At 48.3% G+C, this 21375-nt stretch overlaps 1 protein-coding gene and 1 long non-coding RNA gene across 2 annotated transcripts; one reads left to right on the forward strand and one right to left on the reverse strand.

Moving 5' to 3' along the window:
- Window positions 1–37: 37 nt before the first annotated feature.
- On the reverse strand, window positions 38–7843 carry LOC125751855 (uncharacterized). The gene is made up of 6 exons (XM_049031244.1): window positions 7715–7843; window positions 4997–5457; window positions 4552–4627; window positions 3300–3378; window positions 2259–2382; window positions 38–1761 (listed from the first exon to the last, which is right to left on the reverse strand). The coding sequence occupies exons 2-6, from the start codon at window positions 5405–5407 to the stop codon at window positions 1393–1395; spliced, it is 1059 nt and encodes a 352-aa protein (XP_048887201.1). The 5' UTR covers window positions 5408–5457; window positions 7715–7843; the 3' UTR covers window positions 38–1392.
- A 197-nt stretch (window positions 7844–8040) lies between these two features.
- On the forward strand, window positions 8041–21263 carry LOC125751857 (uncharacterized). Its single transcript, XR_007400798.1, has 3 exons — window positions 8041–8072; window positions 14321–14474; window positions 20099–21263. It is a non-coding gene; the product is annotated as an uncharacterized LOC125751857 (long non-coding RNA).
- The last annotated feature ends 112 nt before the right edge of the window (window positions 21264–21375 follow it).

Raw genomic sequence — 21375 nt, forward strand, 5'->3', positions numbered from 1 at the left:
GCACCTATTTTATGAATGAGACGCATGCAGACGCCAAACAGGTATAACCACATTTATTTCCAAAGTATAAAATAAAAGGCCACTTCATAGGGTAAATTAACAACTTGCAACATTGTTCAAGATATATACACTAAAATATCCTCTCTGCCTGTCTTAGACATTCGTCCACCTTTGTGCTGACAGAATTCCTTACATCTGACCACTGAATGCAGTTGGCTGGGATTTAATTATTTTCTCATCACTGTGAATGACAGGAATTTGGATTCCCTAATGACAGCCCAGAGGCTTACAGGTTGGTTCTAGGTTAGTGTGACCACCTAGTCCATGTCAGGAGGAACATTGAGCTACATAAGATTTTACACTTTACTACTTTAAACCTGAAAGGCTTCTGTGCTTGGCTAAATTGTTTGGTTCATCTTGTACTTTTACTGGTTTGCTTAATTGAGACACATCCAGCTGTTCCATATGAACATTAATGACATTCGTGATTATAGGACACTGACCAATCACCACACAGCAAGAATTCGGTGCTTAAGTGAGATCCAGGTACAATTAATTGAAAAGCTTGAAATGGTAGTTTACAAAACCTGTTGTAGCTCAGTGTCCATCCTGAGCGGGATGAGGTGGTCACCTTATTCTAGGTGGTAATCATGGACCAAACCAGGCACAGTTGATAGGCACTGCCTGCCTTCTACCAAGAATACAAAAAAAATAAATACAAAAAACATCTGCAGTTCACATTCACTGCGATGGCACCAGTCAAGGTTGACAAATCATCTTCTGAGTCAAATGACCTTCAGCATACACACAGTCTGGCTCATCACTGGCATTGATGACATTCTGCATTTACTCACGGCCTGGTATCAACTTGAGGTAGAAGTGTTGCATCAGAACTTCTAAAGAACATTCATGAAGTAACAGTCGCATCATTCAGCTCCCTCAGACTCACAAAGAACTGCATTCGATGCTCATTTTACACTTCTGCATGGGTACCCTTGACTCCCTTCCCGTGTAAATAATTCAAGTGTTCCCAAAAGAAATTACATGTTCAATTCCCTTGTTAAAATTCTCTTATGGATTTGAGACCTGTGTTGCGAGTCTTGGGAGGTCCAACCGTTTCTGTGGAGAAGGAGCGACGTACCCACTCCCAGATGCGTGGTGTCCTTATGTCAAGAGTAAGTGCAACAGAGTTGGATAAGGGAAGTCATGTGACATGGTGATAGGAGAATAGATTCATCATTTCTGAACATGAATGAGTATTTTCTCACCCTTCCAGATCTTTCATCGCGTGTCATTTCACGAGTACCAGAACGGCTGTCTAAAAGACTCCAGCTTGGGACAGGACAGGCTAGGCTGGCTCAGGGAAGAGCTCCTGCAGACAGCGCTTCAGCACTATGACCAGCTACTTTCACTAGCGCCCCCTGTTGCCCTGCATGTGATAATGCTGTCTGTGGACTTCAGCAGCCTTTCCAAACAGGGGGCGTTGATCTTGGCTGGAGGCAGCCGGCCAGGTGGCGGTGTGTCGGTCCGGATGTCGGTGCTAGATGAGATGGCACTGTCTTGTGTTAAGTCTTGGTTGGCGGACGGCAGCCGCCCCGGGGGGGACTCCACAGCGGGGGAGCAGATGGGAGACATGTGAAGCCACTTGGTGCGGGTACTGAAGCAGGGACCCAGCAGGCTGGACTCGACATGGGAGGGGGAGGCACCGATGGGGTCCCGGTGTGCCGGCGGAACCGACCGGGCAGGGCTGCCAACACACAGCTGGCAGGAGAAACAAAGACTCAGTCAAGTGGCTTTTCTGTGACATCATGGCAGACGGACAAAGCCGCCCGCGGGTTCGTGCAGGGGGAGTCGGCGTCAGCGCCCTCACACCGCAGCCGAAACTCAGAGACAGAACCTGACCTCACACCTGAGTGACTCACACACAAAGGGGCTTTTGTATAGAGAGCTTCTGCATTTCTGCCCCCCTCCCTCGCTCCCGCAGGTTCTGCTCTCGCTCATGTTGCTTCTTATTGGTTAACGGTTCAGACAGAGAACAACAGGGCCCCTCGTCAGCCTGCACAGCAGCAAACCTGCAGCTCATTAAATCAGTGCTTCAGAACCCGGTCCTCAGGGACCCACAAACGGTCCACATCTTTGTTCCGTCTCAGCTCCCGATAGGAGCAAAAACACGGCCTGTCTGCATGTCCCCAAGGACCAGCTTGGAAAACATTGTGTTAAATGCAGATGGTGGTGGGTGGGTGGGGGGGGACAATCACCTTTTGCTTCTTGGGAGGTGCCATTTCCTCCTGCCCCACATCACCTTGCTCCCCTGGCTTCACTTTGGGGAACCAGTTTTTCAGCATCTCCTCCACTTTCAAAATGACGCTGATGTACTTCTCGCTGTGAAAACACAAATTTGATGTATTTAAACATCAGATAAAACTGAAAATAAACAGCTGTGAGTAACAAGTTGGTCTCCAGGCTCACTGGAAGAATCACGGCCAAGGCAGCCTTCCAGAGGCCCATTAGGGTGGGGTGGCATCACCAAGTAATCTGTAATGCCTCTTCATTCCAATTACTCCAAGACAGATGGTTAATTGGAATGAATGGGTTTTGCAGGGAGAGGCGCCACCTGCTGTGTGCTCGCCATGTGTCGCACTCCTCTGATACATTATGCACATTAACCGATTAAGAAGTGAATTTTATCCTTTCCATCAAGGCTCTGTGTGGAGCTGCCGGGGGCCGTGATTGGACGAGCAGTTAGGTCAGCTGCTACTTCCCTGCCCGTCAGGCGAGCCCGAGGGGAGACGTGCGAGACCCCGTTTTCGGTTTACTCTGTGCGGCGAGCAGCTGGCAGGCCTGTCTCTGGGGGGCACTAAATTAAGGGCGCTTCCAGTAGGTGGACGCCTGGCCAATGGCAGATGGGAAGCACGAACAGCGCTGGCCAATCGGCTGCTAGAGATGTGTTGCTGTCTGACTCTGGTGGGATGATGCAACACAGACACAATCTCCATTCATTTCTATAATCCTGCAGAGTCTGCTGGGAAATAATTGTGTTTGGGTTGTGGGGTGAGGTGGACTGGGGGGGGTTGGCAGTGATGTAATTTCTTATTATGCTGTCACATCAAAGGAGAACTGATCGTGTCACACCTCAGGGTGGGGGGGGGGCAGGGGGGGGTCACATCTCAGATCTTGGGAAGGAATCAGAGACCAGGACCCAAGGGTGGCCCACCAACCAGTCAAGCCAATGAAATGCGATAACAGAAAGGTGAGGGTCCAGGTAAGGAGGACGAGGAAGCAGCAGAGGAAGGACGTACCCCAGGCAACGGTTCTGTAAGACGCCCATGATTCTATGGATCCTGTCCATGGCCACGCTCTCCTGGAAGCTGGTGAGACCTGTGTGGAGGAGACAGAGCAGGAGTGACTCCACGGGAGGAGCCAGGACATGAGCATGGGGTTCCTGAGGGTCGGCGGACACGGTCTTGGTCATGTGACCAGTACCACAGCATAAGGTCGCTGCAGGGACAAGGAGGGAGGCCTACAAAACTGCTTCAAATCTCACTGCTAGCCAGTTAGCTTCCCTACCTGCTACTGCAGAATGTGGCAGCTACATATTAACACCTGTTTAGCCAGCCAGGTGGCTTTGTGTGCAGCAGCATGTGTTACAGCTCAACCGGTGATTTCATTTAATCTTCCTATTTAAGATTTTGTAACAAAAAAAAAATGCGTGCAACAGCCATAATTCCAAGCTACATGTTGTCATACAGCCACACTTGGCAGAGAATTCAAAATAAAGCACTAAAAGTCCCACATTTTCCACAGTCATATCCAAACCGATCTGTGTGATCGTCCCCCCCCCCCCCTTGCATAACTGGGACATGGGTCGCTGGCGTGGGGCCGTGACGAGGGCAGGACAAGCGGCATCCTGGCTCCTGCAGCTGGCACCAGTTACATGAATATCGGCTTCCTGCTTGGTTTGAATTAGCTGTAGTGGAAAAAGCGCCGTTTGCTTCCAGGCTGGAGGAGCGCAGGATGAGTAAGGGGCGGAGGAAAGGGGGGTGTGAGGCCAGGGACTCGTACCCCACTAGCCGCCTGCTGCCCGCACTCTCCACAGAGGGGCTCATTTAGCCTGACAGGTGCTCCAGTTCATGGTGGAAGCCAGAGTTTTGGAGAAACATACAATATAACTAGTCAGGGAGAAAACACAGTGAGGGCTTTGACTTGACACCAAATCCTCGGACCACCGCGGGCTTTAAAGGGCGTCCATTTATGCCACAGTCTCTGATGGTGTGTTACCAAACCGCTATCAGGCCCAGTGTCCCAGGCAGGGTCACACCAGCACGAGCCAACTGACCCGTTGGAAACGGCACCCATTCTCGACACGGTCCCTCAGGATAACACAATCGTAAGGTTGCTCTGGCCATACTACCAAAAGACGCGGCGCCCCCTGCTGGGTGGGACTGCAGCTAGCGATGCACAGCAAGTACACCCTCAGCCTTGAAATGCGGACATGTGAGGGAAGAGAAAGAACAACACAGGCACTTGCGCAATGAGCGGTGAATCACTTACGTTGCCGGTATCTTCCAGACCGTAAACCGTTCAGGATAGAAGATAGTGGGGGAATGTAGCACTGCAGCTTGGAGCACTGTGAACCGAGAGACGCCTGTGTGAATCGCCATTTCATCTGGAACAAAGATCCTTCTACATCGGCCAAAGATGGGCGTTTCAAATGACATGTGACAAGAGTTGCTACTATTTAACAGGTGAACATGCATTTTTCTGCCCCAGTAAATAGATGAAGAGTAAGTACAAAGACAGGGCAGCATTAACTGGCTGCCCAACGTTAAACGACAAGTAGCTGAAGACGCGAAGTGGTGGGGGGTCCTTCCTCTGGCACCCACCTAACTCCCCTCACATGAGGAACGCTTGTAAATCTTGATTAATTCTCCAGAGGAAAAGCCAGACAAGAGCTATTTTTACTCGCACTCCTAGTTCACGGACCAGTCGGACTCACCTTTTGAGCAAACAGCTCGTTTCCATCAGTGAGCAACTCCGACCGCTCAGACTGCACTGAGTCACTGGGCCTCTTCCGGGCTGGCCGGGCAACCTCTGGCAGGACGTCCCGTGGGACAGGGGGACAGAGGGACCCGGAGTTTCGCTGGCACCCTGGAGGGGCGTGCCCATCCCCATCTGAGGTCCAGGTGCTACTGGATGGGCATCCGCAGCTGGCATGGTTGTAGTCCCTGGCCCAGCGCCCCCCCTGCTGGGCCTCATGGGGCTCGCAGTGTGGCTCCTGAGCTGACGTGGGTGACCGCGTCATCCTCCCCGACGACACCTGCTCGCGGTCTGGTCCAAACAAGCCATCTCCTTCTTCATCGGCACCAGTCAGCCAATCGGCAGAACCCCCAGAATGTGAAGCAGACATCCTCAGCCGGGGGGGGGGGGGGGGGCTAAACGCAGATAAGCATTGCTAACCTGGGGGGACAAGAGAAGCCAGCTTATATTCCCAAACGGTGTCGGAACAAGTGAATAGTGTCACCATGCCACTCTGTGGAAAGTCTGTGATAATGAATATTTTTGCCATTGTTATTATTAACGTTGTTTCAGCATCTTATTGTAAATCTGAAGAGATGGCTTTAAGAGACCTTTAAACGGAGGTCAAGAGATCATATATGGTTGGCGAGCCAGAACTCGGTATCAAAGAAGCCATTACATCATACAAGATATGGCATGAACGAGGTAAACAGAGACAATGCCAGAAAGTATTACATCTGACCACTGTAAGGGCTGCAAACATTTCAATACTACACCATAATAAGACTTATTTAACTACCCTGTGGGTGAGCTTTTGAATTTCTTAATACCAGCCTTGCTCAAGAAACAGTGTTTATAGAGGCGAAACAGTGAAACCAGGCAGGGCTACGGCAAGGCGTTAACACCGGATCCGGAAAAGTCCCCGTGGGCTGCAGGGAACGCAAAATCCCGAAGGACAATGCAGCTACACCATGAACACAGAAGTAAGGAAAGGAAATATTAGAAATGGAAATGAATGATGATATAACCGATGCTGATGTGTTGCAGAATCGGATCCCGCATTTAAGAGCAGCGACTCCTCACTCCTTTGTGTCTGCAGCCCGGGTTGCTGTACGGAGCGCTTTTATTCCTGTATTGGGGGGTCAAGCTCTCCGCAATGAAAATTTTTAAAAGGCGAAATAATCAGCTCTCGCCCCTTGAAGGATTCACATAAGCCTGTGTGTCCCGCAAAGAGCGTCCGGTTCATCCTACCGAGTTACGTGGGACAAAGGAAAGCAGGAGACGGGCCGCCGGAGCCCGGAAAGCGGAGCCCGCCACCCGCAGGGGAACCAACCTTCCGGGGCTTCATTAGATGTGTGCAGCCCCGCTTTCCTCACAGCGACTCTCATTTCAACTAAAAGTCATCAGCACGCTGACGATTATGATTTATTATTTCTGTGATTCAATATGACCTGATAATAGATACAAAAAATACCTAAAACTAAAGTTTAATAATAAAAACGTTTTATAAAGATCACTTTAAGTTCCAGTCAAGGGCGCCGTACCTTTCTACATAAGGTAACCAATACGGGTAAAATGTAACGAAACTGTGATGATGAAAAAGGGGTTGAAATTGAGAAATAAAAGAAGCAAACGCCGGGGTAGCAGTTTCAGTATTTACCAAATCAGCTTCCTGGTATGGGGGTCAGGGTTATGTAATAAAGTAACGTGCTTTCTGCTCACTGGAAAAAATAAAGTTTTAAGCCCATCCTAAAGAGGAACAGCGACGTCTTGTCATCATTACTGTACTTACTGTAAGTGTAAAGCTGGGTCACATTACACACGTAGTCCGACCTTCACCGGGCCTCAGTGAATAAACAGGACCAAGTATATTCATAATTTATTTTTAAAAATAATGGTAGATGACAAGTCGTTTCAGTACAGTTCCCAGTGGTAAAGTAGACACAAAAAGTGGGTTTAAACGAGCAACGAAGCGCTAAGGGTTGGCTCATTTGTCGAAATTTAAAATATATACAAAGCAGAATCTGCGTAATGTAACAAATGTGTTAAATTAGTTTCAGAAGTATTTCATTTCCGAAGCATCAAGTAGTCGAGCTGTTCCAATGACTTAAATAGAACCCGCAGAAGGATCGGACAGCTGAAATTACTATAAAGGATAATTACATACACCCTAAAAAAATACATCGTTTACATGCACAGTAATATGCGACGAGACAGTCACTTCAACTTTGATAATAAATCGTTAATTGAGAGTTGTTTTTGATAATCTGTAACACTTACGTTGGGGTGGGGCTCTTTGATAAGCTGTAAACTCACCACATAACAGCATAATTAGCAAAACTAGCGCATCATATGCTCCTTTAGTAGAGCTACTTTACTAATCTTTAGAGATTTAATATATCAGTACCGCACGACCCGAGTCCCTGTACACCATAGCACATATACAGTATATATCTTCCTAAAATACAGCCGAAATGCAATGCCACGGAAGACACAGCGATCACGGATCCCCAGACACGCATTCCTCCGCCAAGCGGCCGCATGGGGCTCGCCGAATCCCCGGGTCATTCTACGCCTTTCCGTGATACACATCAGGCTGTGATTACCAGCCCCCGGCAGTATCTAGTCTCTCAAACGATGGGTAATCGCGCATTCAACCGGACGGCATCGGGCTGGAGGGGACAGCGGTACAGCTTACCAAAAGGAGGCGGACGACCCTTTCTTTTGTCCGGCAGTAGCCTACGTCCGGGGCACCGGGGTGGTTGGCAGCTACTGCGCTGGGAACTGATATGTGATGTAGGGCTACAAAGACTCGGCCCGTGTAACTTCTCCTAAGGCAACGTGTCCGGGAGGGCGGGCACAGCCACTCCAGACGCTTTTATTGGTGCTCCTAGAACCGATTCTGACCAATGGGAAGGAGCACGGAGTCCATCAAAATCCCATAGGCGACCGCTGCTTGCATATGTAAATAAGATGGTAATGAGCAAGGCACGTGGAGCTGGGGTCGCTTGCAGTGCGGTAACTGTGAGCAGGGATTTAACTTTGGATTGATGGAGGTAACTGCTTTTTTGTTACATATATACAGCATATGTCCGGACTACAGTTACGTGCGTGCGTTGATTTCACTGATTATTTCTGAGCGTTGGATGTGTCATAGTGCAGAGCGCCAATAGACGCAAGAAAAGCAGCAACGAAATAGTTGTATTTAATAAATTACCTTACCGAAAATGTAATCTTTTGCTATAGCATTACTGGAGGGCAGGTACACGTTGTAGCTAATTTTTCTGGATTGCCGTGCAAATCTCACTTGCTTTGCTTGGTCCGAATGAAGGCCAGTCTTGTCTTGTTTAAGTGCTCATCGGCCTGGCAGCCTCACTGCATTGTGACTAGATAAAGGTTTCTGGAAGGTAGCGACTGTTTAACAGATCAGACTGATGTTTGCTGGGATTGCCATTTGTTTCAGTATTTATGTGCTGGAGATATCCTAATTAAACTCTGAAACTTTCTCACTTCCGCTAAATAGATGTTCAACACGATGTATAAGCATTTTGAAAGGCTATAATTAATGTCATCCCACGAGGACTCAAAATATGAATGCATATATGCTGTTTTAAATAACGTTCATATAACCCTTAAAATAATTAGTGTGTCGCTACTTTTCTACTACAGTGGAGTTTGTCTTTGTACTGTCATATTAATTGGGACTCTGGCACATTCCCAAAGCAGTATAAAACCGCCATTACGAAGCTCATTTGCTTAAGTAGATGCTCCGTTCCAAGCACACCTGTTTTCCAAATATTGTAAAATACATCAGGGTATGTCTCTATAAACTGTCACGACATATCCGTCATTTATGAAAAGGTCACATGCTCTACAGTAGACATTTATTACATGTCCTTTAAATATATCTGTAATCAAACCCTGAAGTATAAATGGCTCCCCTAGGACCCATCGGTCACATTTTCTGTTTTAAGCTTTTAAGTTGCAGACCCTCCATAGCTATAGGCCTCATCTGTGAAACGGATTACATGCCCTGGCTTAACAATTATTTTAAACTGTTGTTATTGTTCTTGTTGTTGTTAATGATGTATATAGGCGTGCATATACTAACAAATTGTATGTATTATATATTTGAAATTATTCTGTCATTAATTTTGCTTTCATTGTGGTATGTTTTCGGGCATGTTCGTATAGCTTCCCTCTGCTTCTCATGGCTAAAATGTAATCAGAGCAGGTCACGATGTCCTACATTTGGCTGGGCACATGTGCCATGGATTGGCACTCTTTTCCATAGGCCTCTTAGTAGCAAAGGAAGCTCGACGAATGTTTTGGGTGTGTCACCGATGGTCATTGCGAGGTGGATGCCGGTAATCCTCTCCCTGGCTCCCGTGGGACGGGGGGCGGGGGAGCTAACTCACCGCCCGCCCAGAAAAACATGATCGCGTGTGGAAGACGCCCACCCCCTGCTTATTGCATTTCACCTAATAATAATGCACGCACAATCAGGCACAGAGCCTTACTGTTGCCGACTCTGGAACATTCTCACGGTGACGCTCCGATCATTATGTACTTAAGGGGGGTATGTTACACGGACGTGTGTTACTCATCCCTAGGTGCCACCCAGATAGCTTACCGGCTGGGTGCAGACCTGCTTGCCTTGTTAATTGTGGAGGGTTTCTGTTAAAAATCCTCATCGGGGGATAGCATGCTTTATCAAGTTTCATCTAATTGTAGTATTTCTATATAAAAACCACCTAAGGTTCGTTTGTCAGCTGATTATAAAGCAACCGCTATATGATTATGGCGCCGCTGGTCCAGGTCGGGAAGATGCGTTGGGTTAAACCAGAACCAAGGGGTTTATTGCTACCCCACGTGTTTAATATTTCCTGTATAAAAATGTTCCATTCAGAAGGAATGGATCAGGGGGTAAGTGATACGGGAGCCGGGCTCATCTGGTGACGCGGATGAGGCTTTATTATAGTGAGCGTGCGGTCTGGCTGCTCAGTGCAGAAGTATTTATATCAGTACAAATCCGAACAAAAGAACACAGTAAGCTTCACGTTCCAGTGAACATTTTAGCTGGAACGTGTTGTTTACTCTTCGTTTTGGAAGAAGGCTAACTTAATTTGTGATAAAATGTTATTATACAGTGTTGAGGAAAATTATTGTTCTAACGTCATTTAAGGCGGTTGAGTCTAACATCTGGCTCATGGTATTTCACCTTTTTTTTCGGCAGGTTTCTGTCACATCAAACACACCACGAACCAAATCGTTATCACCGCAAGAAAAAAAGACAGATGCACACCTTCATTCATTTGCAGACAGCAGTGGGATTACATTTTATTTAGCAGATAAAATTATTTTCGTATTAAGTACGTCCATCTAGTCACAGGAGCAATTGGGGGTTAGGGGCCTTAATGCTCCATAGGTCCAGCTGTTAATTCCGCCCTGTCGACCCTGGGAGTTAAACCGACTTCCTTCCTAACCCACTGGACCACACACCGTACGCTCGCCTGGGGCGGGTCACAGGGCGGCCATTTACTCCCCTGACCAGGACCAGTGTTCTGACGCTACCTATCCGGGATTCAGCTACCTATCGAGACGTGCTGTTGAGCCTTTCTGCGCATGTGCAGTTCCACCGTTATAGGATTAGGGTTAAGATAAGGGTTTCTGCGGGGTTAGGGTAAGGGCTAGTTAGGACTATCGATTAGCGCTACGGTAGCCTAACTCGACAAATTAGTTTAACTCGACAGAACACCGGCCTTCCCCATCCAGGGCGTTTCAAAGACCAGGGAATCCTGTGATCTGACGTCAGTTACCCATGGCGGCCAGACACGTACTCAGGCGGCGTTTATGGGGATCCCGCCTTAGTTGTCTGCATGCTTGGGTTAGACGTGTGTAGCAGATGAAAAATTAACAGGACCACGTGATCGGCGCTATCATTAGTGCAGCTTGATGTATTTTATTCTAAAATACCATATTCTCTCTCTTTTAATGCAAGCTGTTTGAAACACCTTTTTATTAGCGAGCGTGGAGCTGGCTTGTTTGATGTCGGTTCAGGTTTTTTTTTGTGATACAGGCTGTATCTGAGCTGGAGGGGGGAGTGCTTACTGTGGCTTTAAATGGTCGCTCCTTGTCCCCCCGTTCCGTCACGTCCCCCGAAACGACGACAGTAGCCGTTTTTTGTCCCCCCAGGCATCCCTTCCTAGGAGGGTAAACGGGGCGGCCGCCGCGCACGCAGATCGCCTGCCAGCGAATCTCCGCCAGCCGCGTTGCCGCCTAAACGCCCCGGAGCCGCGCGCACATGTGACCGCCGAGTACTTTAGCGTCGTTACGTAACTCCGGGCTGCTCCACATACAGATGAATAGGGCCACACATGACTGCAAACCGCCGCGGATATCATCGAAATAAAACTGCTCAGTCCCTGCACTGAGCTCCCGTTTTACTGCCGCGGGTTTGCATTTATTTCTTTTATTTGTCATATGCAAAACATACAGTCAGACTCTAACCCGCAGTGAAATGAAAGGTGGTCGATGCGTTTCAGGCTTTGCTGAAATTTGTATTACTATGCTATTATTCTCAGCAGGAACTGATACTAAGTATTAGTAATTTTATCGGTTATAACGATTTAAACAGCCTATTTTACTTTGTATGTCGGTTATACATTTATTCGTTTCTTCATAGATCAGTATGTATTTAAGTAGTTAGGGAGACTCTGGTGGAACAAAAGAATCTCGTAGCAGGTTTTTTCACTCAAGGCTGTCAGATATATTGGCTTACTGGCCTATATACTCTTGTCACTGTTTTCTCCATTTGGAGTGAGCATGGCATACCTAGACATTCTATGCCCCCTGACTAAATGTCACCGTAGGTTCCCTGTTAAATTTTATGTGTGATGTTTCGTATTTAAGGACTTATCAGTTGCTGGACCCCCTGAATCTGCCAGGGTATTCGTGCCCCTCCGCTGCCCCCTAGGGGTGCATGCATTCAGGGTGATATGGGTTAGGGGGTGAAGCATGTACTGCCAGGCAGCCCTCCATCCAGCAGGGGGAGCAGTCTTCAGGTGTGGGTCCCACACACACGTGACTTTGGGGTTCCCATGTTGGGTTAATTATGTGTTTGTTTAGAGCCGATCCTAGTCTTTGAAAGTTTAAAAAGCCCCCCCCGTCGGCCCCTTTCTCTCAAATGGCCTTGGGGGTTTATCGCACCCTTCTGTGGCATTTCTGGCACGCACATGCCATTCCCGTTAAAGAAGAAACTATTAAACGTTGTTAAGAACCTGCAGCCTTGGCTCTCTGCACTGAGACCTTGCGATGTCTCAGCTTCCGCCGTTTAGCCAAAGCACCGGCTTTAAATATCACTTGTTAGCATTTAGTTTCCTTTACGTCGCACACAAAGGAGAGTGTTAAATTTTGAGTTCCTTGTCAATGATTAGTAGGTATTGTCTAAAACTGAATTCAGTGACAGTTTATCTAAAACGCTGTGCAGTGATGGAATAAGACAGGTGTGTGACGTCATCTTTACGTCAGTGTGGGTGTAGTAGGGGGTGTGGGGGCTGCAGGGCTTCCTGCCCCCAACCCCTGCCTTCCAAAACAAGCCCAATAGGTCTGCAAGATGAATCGTCACTGAGTCAAACCTGCACACCATACCTGGTAAACATTAAAGCTGCTTCTTGGTATTGTTGTCTTGTGCCATATGGTGTTAAAACTTTATAAAGTTTAATATCACTTGGCTGCATTTAGATTTTGCTTATAGCAAATATTATACAGTCAGCAGAGTTTGAATGTTAGGCCGTGTGGGCTTATTCATTATTGGAGCTGCGTTTGTCTAGCCTGATAAATGGACAAAGTGCGTCAGACTCTTGGCATCGGTGGTGCTGCTTGATGCAGATTCTCTGTAATCTCACCAGTAGTAGTTATAAAATTAAGTCTGAAGATGTGAGTACATACAGCAGACATGTAGACTCTGCTCTTTTTCTTTCATGGCGAGAGTCTGACCACATGTCGCTGTCATCTGAGTTTCTCAATAAAATCGGATCAGGCGCTTTAGCTGCCGGGTCTGTGCTTAAGTCCACGGGTTGCCTGGGCGATGGCGAACGCGCCTGAACAGGTCCTGCTTTTTCACACTTTATATGAGCCTGCTGCCAGCAGATGGAAAACGGCACCAGTGCTGACATTGACACGAAGTAGATCCCCAGACTGTAGGGGGCGCTCTAGAGTTGGGGCTCTGTTTATTTTGGACATTCCACACACATGGGGGGGCTTTAAGAGACATGTCACTTCATAAACAGAGTGGCAGAGGAAATGCTTTAAATGTCTGTAAGCTTCTCTAGCATCTGTTAATGTCGGATGGCGGTTAAACCTGAAGACTCGTAACCTGACAGCTGCAGTTGGACCCTTGAGGAAGATCTTTAAAATATCCAGCTGTGTGTGTTGGCGCAAACTGCAATTCACTCTGGATGCAAAAGAAAATGCGTATGTGTTCTTCCCCGAGATAATCGTCAGTGGGATGTGAAGGAGACGCTCCACAGGCTTGACCGTGGTGACAGTCGCAGGATTTCACCGCACAGCCTCGCTAACACCGAGCACTCGTGTAGGAACAGCGGCGTAGCCACCAGCCTGCAGATTCATGCTCACCCTGTTTGACGTGAAGGTCGTGAGCTCAGTGAAGTTGCTCATTCATACGTGACACAAAAGACACTTGTGGAGATGGTGTCGGGGATATTTATGAGGAAAGAAGGGCTCGGTTAAAATAACCCGCAGCGGACGGATTTAGACGGTTAAACGCTGGGTGAATAACCAGCAGTGACTGGACAGATTCAGAGGGGGATTAAAATAGCTCCCCCTGTCTGCGAGGGCATGTTCTCTTTTTACACGTGACAGCCCCTGCTAGTGTGAGGGGCGTGTTGCTTGTGATGCAGAAGCTTTTCTGGAGATGAGAGCTGTGTGGAGGTGGGGGCCATGTGGAGCATTGGAGGGCTATTCTGTGATTATCTGATGCCCCGATATAGTATTCCAGCTCGTGTATAAACGTGTGTCACGATGGAAACAGCATCTGCGTTCCAGTTCTACTCGCCAGTATTCAGGAATTTCCTTTCGATTCATATTAATGGATTTTAATTCATAAGCTAAGCACCGTCCCTAATTTCGTTCTGCAAAACGTTATCAGTGTTAATTACACCTACGACAGTGGACCGAAAACGACGGGTTTTAAAACCCTTTACGTAACGCTTTTAGAGTTCCTCCCACGTGCGCATTCTGCTGCAGGCTGCACGTGTTCATGTGCTTCACCTCCTGCCTTCAGACGTCTGCAGCTCCAGGCTGGCTCCTCCTAATCGTGCCCTCAAGATTGGGTCCTCCGAGGAGCATCTGGTTCCGAATCCTTCACCGGCACCCCGCTAATCTGACAGCTCTGTCCAACTCGCCGCGAACGCAGTGGAACCCGCATTGCTGATTCAGTGAGTTACGGAGAGTCGGAGATGCCGTCAGAACACGCCGCCTCCGTATGGCTGGTATAATCCGTATCTCCCTGTCAGGCTCCCAGCTTCACTCCGTAACCCCACAGGAAAACCTTTCTGCTGCCTGTGTAGTGTGTGAAAATGGCATTTCATGATGTCACTTGCTTCGTCCCCTGAGGGTCCCCTGCCATGGCCCTAACCCCTAACTCAGTATGTACCCTCCTACCCCCTAACCTGCAGGTATCTCCTTCGCATTTGGGTCATCAGTATTCTGCTGTCCCTCAAATGGTCTCTCCTCCTGCTTCAGAAGTATGGGTCTGTTAACCATCTAGCTACGATCTCCTGAATTGCTTGCTATTTATTTATTTTTTGAAGGGGCAGAAACAGCAGCCAGAAGTGTGAGGTCTCTGGATGAATAGAGATTGCAGAGATTTCTTCGTTGTTTTGATGGAGAGCCATTCATGGTGCAGTGTCATGCTTACAGACCCCCACGTGGCATTGGTGACGTCCGGTATGCTGGGACCACCTGCGCAGGTGGAGAGGGGGACTGTGATCACGAAGACAGACCCGGAAGGACGTATGACTAATGCCAGGCTGGAAACGGAACATTCCGACCTCTATTTTGTGCCCGCAGTTGAATGGGCAGAGCGTTCATGCTACAGGGAGCGTGAGGCGAGAGTCCTGATGTTTCTTAGTCAGGAAGCTGAATGCACAGATGCATCATGGGAAAGGTGTTTATGCTCATGCTTCGTTTCATTTGGGGGGGGGCGGGGTTTGAGAGCAGACGGTTGATTGGCCGTTGAGGGAGCATGGCTCGCTTCCATCTGATGCGAATGACCATGCGTTCGGATTGGCACGTCTGTCCCAGAGTGTTCAGGAGTGCTGGCGGTAGCAACCACCAGTCTGATTTTAATTAGCGCCACAATGAAATCTCGTCCCGCATGTAGGTGGTAGTCGGTAGTTTCCATAAACACAAACTGTGCTGAGGCTGCAGCTGAGGTAGGATTCCGAGTTCTTGCGTGGTTTGAGAGAGCTGTCACCCCCCCCCCCCACCACCACCACCCTCATGGACTTCCTGTTCCTTATCAGCTGACTGTGAGTAGGTTGAGCTGCCAAGCCCCGTGCCCTCGCAGCAGAGTGAGACAGGCAGGCGGGTTACCACCGACTTCACCGTTCATGAAGAAACGTACCACTGGACAGAATCAGCTGATGTGCTGGGCCTCCAAGGTCTCTGGTCGGCTGATACGTAGCATCAGGAAACTGCATCATATCAATTTCCACTAGTGACCTCTATGAAATACCTCTGGCATTCTGGAGATTCCAGAACATTCCAGATTGCAGTTGTTTCTCAAAGTGCCCTCTCGGGTCATGCCCTCCTCCTCCTCCTCCTTTCACCCTGCCTGAGAGTTTTGCACCATGCGGCCCTGTCTGTGGCAATAGCGCCCCCCCACGCATCCTGACGGACGCTGCATATGCACGACCCTTTGTTTCCAAAGATAATGACCCTCATTCTTCTTTCTCTGCCTCCCCTGCTGTGCTTCAAATAAGCACCACCTCTGAAGAATAAAGATTCATTTCTGAGCCAGAAACTGAGATTCCACTGCCTGACATCACAGTCCCACACACACACTGAGGAAGGGCTGCTTTGTGTGTGCTGCGTTTAGCAGTGCCCTGATTATAATGCCTTAGACTTGCTCTGCCGAGGTTGTCAGCGATCGCACAGACGGGGTGAAGGGTTCTCATGTGGCTATGCAGTGACGTTGCTGATCATTAGTACTCAGCAGAATGGGGCTTAACGTGATTCTGGGTTTGCTGAGTGTACGGCTTGCAGTGCCTCCTGTAGTTACACACCATACCATCTTGCACTTTCGGTTTGCAAGGGTCACTAACCCGTCCTGTCGTCACTGGCCCCAACTCCTCGGTGACGTTCACTGGATTAAAATGGAATGGTGTGTGAGTGTGCCCTGCGATGGGTTGGCACCCCATCCCGGGTTCTTCCTTACTTTCCGCCCATAGCTTCCAGGATAGGCTCCAATCCACCCGTGACCCTGAATAGGATAATGGATGGATGGAGTCAACAGAGTTGGGTAATTCAGGTCCAGAGATAAAAGTCCAGACCAGGATTTTGTTTCAACCAATCATCTGAGTACTCTGTGACTCTATATGCTCAACTGGATGATTGAAGCAAAATATTGGTGTGGACTTTTACTCTCTGGACCTGGATTACCCAACTCTGGGAATTAAATGTGGCAAAACCCATGTTTCAGTTCCTGTGCATTTTTATTTTTTCATATTGTTACATCATCAGAATTGTGTCTGTATGACTTGTTTCATGGTTATTTATTGACAGTGATAAAAGGTGTTCTCTACCTTCCTGTTCCACTCCGATATTTTAGGAAGTAGCATTAAACAGAAGATCACTTTCATAGGCATGCATGTGACTGTCCGTCAAACCCACATGGTGTCTGGCTTGATTTTGCCGCCGATTAACCTGCAAGCCAGAAGCGGCAGGGCGCTATATGGTTTACAGAACCCTCTGACGATGGACGTGAATGTGTCGATGGACAGAATCAGAGGTGGGGCGATGCACTGCCAGTTGCACATGGTTTTGGTTTGAGTGATGCTGGGCATCCGTGCTGGCGTGTGTGACGTGCTCCTGGAGCGCTGGAGGGGCGGGGTCAGACCGGGGACTTTATGCAGAGGAATGATAAACTGTATGAAGCAGATGGTGAGTGAAGCTGCGAGTGACCACAGGGGGGGAGGGGGATGAGGGGGCTAAGCTCTGTGAGGCAGAATGTGTCCCGGTCAGGGTGAGCCAGCGGAGGGACACAGAAAATATCACACCAGGGTGAACATCCAAGCCTGCCGCCTTCATCATTTACTTCATGCACATATTAGGCATAATTGTAATAATAACTCTGAGGTGAGTATAAGTCAGTATGACATCATCCACATGCGACACATTTCGCATCTTTATGCAGCTGAGGCTTGTGGTTTTTCCAATAGATTCACACTTTATAACTGTAAAATGTATTTTTTATGAATTAAGGACCACGTTATGGGTTGTTGTGTTGTAAACCCATAGTCACACAGGAAATGATACATGCCACTTAATAGTTACTCATATAGTATCTATATAAAAATGTTACTTTTAAAAAGTGTGAGAATTTTCATCCTTTTAAAATCAGTCATATGGGGGGAGGTCCCCCCCCCTCCTCGTCGGAGCCTCGCGCCTTTCCGGACGACTGTGAAACAAACAGATATAGCGTGGTCACATGGCAGCATAGAGCATTCCTCTAACCTATTTCCACATGCCGCTCTGTTACGTAACGCATTTCTATTCTTGGGGTTGGCAGGCCGCCGGCTGATCCCTGCGGAGCTGCAGCGCCTCACACTGGCCTCGGCAGGTTTGCTGCACAGGAGCGTTTAGCTCTGCTTGGTCTCCAGAGTGCTGCAGCCTTGCCCCGGTGTGAATGCCATGGTGTGTGCTACTCATTCTGCACCGGTTGGTTTAAGGGCCTATACATGCGTAACAGCTATTTCTACGGGACAAGATAAAGTATTCACCCCCGCCCCCCCAGGTCACTCCCTGAAGAAGGAAAACAAATTACAGACACTCCTCTACTCACAAATGAGATGCGTTCCGAACGGCCGTTCGGAACTTGAAATGTTCATAAGTCGTTACCCTACATCATTTTAAGGGTATACACAAGTACAGATAACTAGGATGCTGGGAGTACGCACGCTACGCTGCTGCACGGCGGGAATAGCGGCCAGAAGTCGTAGTAGGTGGAATTGGCACGCAGAAAAAAAATTTATGTTGCGGACAGGAAATGGGAGCCCAGTGAAGATGATCTGGAATTACAGTCCTCTTCGTTCGTATGTCTGAAGGTTCGTAAGTTGAAAGTTCGTAAGTAGAGGAGCGTCTGTACTATGATAAATCTTACAGGAGCGTCTGAAGTTCTGCAAAAAATACATCCCCTCCAAGGACAAACAGCCCCCGTCCACAAACAAGATACTTCCATTAAGCGATCAGCCTAAACTTCAGATGTGTTCTGTTGCCTAATTTTAAGGGCAGTGTGTCTGTCTTTAGTGTCCCTGCTTGGCTGATGACCCCCGGAGCCTCAGGTCACCAGGACCCATTTGATACCATCACAAAGTACCGTATAACGGGGGGGTCAGAGGCTCTGGTGACTGCCGACAGTCAGAAATACTGCACTGTACTGTTCAGTTCCTTTAGTCTTGGAGGGGTGCGTGGTAAGTGTGGCTTCCCTGGGACAGTTTGGAAATACCAGCAAGTTCTGTGTTTGAATCTTCTATCCATAAGCACTGTTTTTGAGAATCAGGGTCAGCTGGTCTCTGGAGCAATTGGGGGGTGAAGGGCCTGGTAGTGACGTCACTGGGCCGACCCGATGATTTGAACCAGCAAGCTTCCGATCACAGCATACTGACCCACTAAGCTACATTTAACCTTTGCTGAGATGTTACCTAACAAAGAATTGAGTCTTGCCCACATTTGCTGTAATTTACATTCATTCAGTTGCATGAATTGTTTTGACAAAATACGTTTTACAGCACGTGACCATATATTGTCTAGGAAGCGATGGATGGATGGATGATTAATGCAGGTATCGCAGCTAATGCAGCTAGTGTAAGTCTGTGGATGCTATCCAGAAGCGCTGATCCCAGTTACATAAAGCCTTACATAATTGTAACACTGTGCCGCATGTGAGATAAGCGGTGCGGAGTGTGGGAGGTGCTGAGGGGGGCGGGGCACACTCGGGGGGCCGGGGAGTGATGGGATTACGGGTAAAAAAATAGCAGGTCATTTCAGGAATAAAGAGGAGTCCGGTTTCCTTCACAAACATCTACTTACTCTGATCAGAGTCACGGGAGGGAGGGGCTTAGCCAATCAGAAGGCAGGGGGCACCCCGGATTCATGCCAGTCCGATTCAGGAAGTGGGCTAAACACTCGCCAGTTTGATCCACATCTCTGAGTCCCATTCTCACTTTGTTGATATCCTATGTAATAAGTGTACAAAGATGTTAAGGACAAATGCCTCATTTGGATGGATGGATCTGCTGCATGACCGATGTCGGCGTTCCGAAGAGAAGCATTTACTGGTTCAGGGCCGGCACCCTGACAGGGTAGAGGGAATCATTTTGGGATTACTCAGGGTAAATCGCTGAATATCCTGATCCCACACAGATCGACAGGAGTACAGCTCCCCAGTGGGCAGGTGAATACCTATAGCTGGGGGTGGTCTGGTCCAGCTGTGGGGGGGGTAACGCTTCTCATGGGGGGTCAGGAGGAACTCACAGCGGGTGGAAGGAAGGGGCCGATCTGGGGGGGGAGCTGAAAAGTAGTGGAATGGAGCATCTGCTGTGTAGGGGGTGGAATTCAACATCAAGCTCTGCACGTGTGTGTGGTGTGAGCCAGGAAGTGTGTGTGTGTGTGTGCTCTGCTCAGGACACACATCTGCGTATTGACTTTGGGGGGTTTGGTTCAGTTTAGTTTAAAAGGTACAAACAAAATTCCCCATTATAGGAGGGTTTTTTGTGTAAGAAAACCCATGTTCTTTAGTTTAACATAATGCTTTTTCTTTGCCTTCTATCCATTCCAGGCTCCACAGATCGCTTCATGGTTAGCGGGGGCAGAGAAGGACTTGGTGGCTGTCTCCCAGAATCCTTTGCATCATGTCCTCTGAAAACATCACAATCTGTTTTTAACATGCCTAGATTTGTGCATAATCTCTGGCTGATGAAAATGGATCCATATGTTGCTCTGGATTCCGGAAAGTACCTCATTGCTGGCTCTGCGGACATGGCTTTAGGGACTTCTGCGAGAACGGAAGGTCAGCGTTCCTTGCTGTTCCTCTTGCGCTGGCTTCCTCAACCGAGAAACCTCTCAAGAGCCAATGTGGACATTTCTGGCACAGTGAACATCCCCTTCTGACTGTTCCCATAGCAGGACCGTGAGCTGCAGTCTCTCATGCTCATTCTCTAGGAAACACTTTAGGAACCTTAATGTACATGGCAGAAGCGATTTACCTTCTCAGGAAGCAGAGGATTGAAACCTCACTGGCTCCAAGATGAGCTGATCCTGATTGGCTGAGTGTGTCCCTCAGCAGGGCGTGTCTGGCACGGCAGTGATGGACATGGGCAGCAGATGGGGGTGTTTTATCAGTCTCCAGTGAGCTACATGTAAGGTGGGGTCCAATATGATTTGGATTCCCATGAAACAGACAGCCAGGCTGCTCAGCTTTCATTCAGCTGATGATTCTCAGCATCAGTGGAGTTAAGGTTAGTGGTTAAGGACCAGGGTTCAGGGTTAGTTTATTCTTTGGAATTTTAAATCCATTTCTTTGGATATTATACAGTATTTGTGTGTAATTTGTACACATAATTCCAGCAAACTTTAGTCACCGGATTGAAAGCGGACAGCCTATCAAACAGTGGGTAGCTCTCTATAAGGAAATCCCAGAATGTGACAGGAGAAAATGGTGCTGTGTCCTGCAATCGGGGTCCAACTGAGTCAGCAGGAACTTGGTCATCCGTGCTGCTTTGTGTCTGAGGTTCCCAATGCAGAGAACTAGGAAATTCATGCGGACTCAGCGAATGCGGGGAAAGGCTGCATGTGGATTATTCTGAAGAGGTTGTGACAGGAGAGAAGAGGCAGGGGGCCACAGTCCACCCATCACCCGCTTTAATGAGCGCTTTTGTGTAGGGTTGGGGGCAGAGCACACGCTCGGCCAGCAACCCTGCTCTTAATTACTCTTCAGGTAGATCAGAGACAGCAGCCTGTCGTTTCGGAGAGGGGATTTATATTCTTGGGACCAAACTCAGAAGAGCAAAGCGGCCAGGGGCAGAACTAGGTCACCAGTCTGCAGTCATCCTCCAG

This window comes from Brienomyrus brachyistius, chromosome 11, assembly GCF_023856365.1.
Source record: "Brienomyrus brachyistius isolate T26 chromosome 11, BBRACH_0.4, whole genome shotgun sequence".
NCBI classification, from domain to species: Eukaryota; Metazoa; Chordata; class Actinopteri; order Osteoglossiformes; family Mormyridae; genus Brienomyrus; species Brienomyrus brachyistius.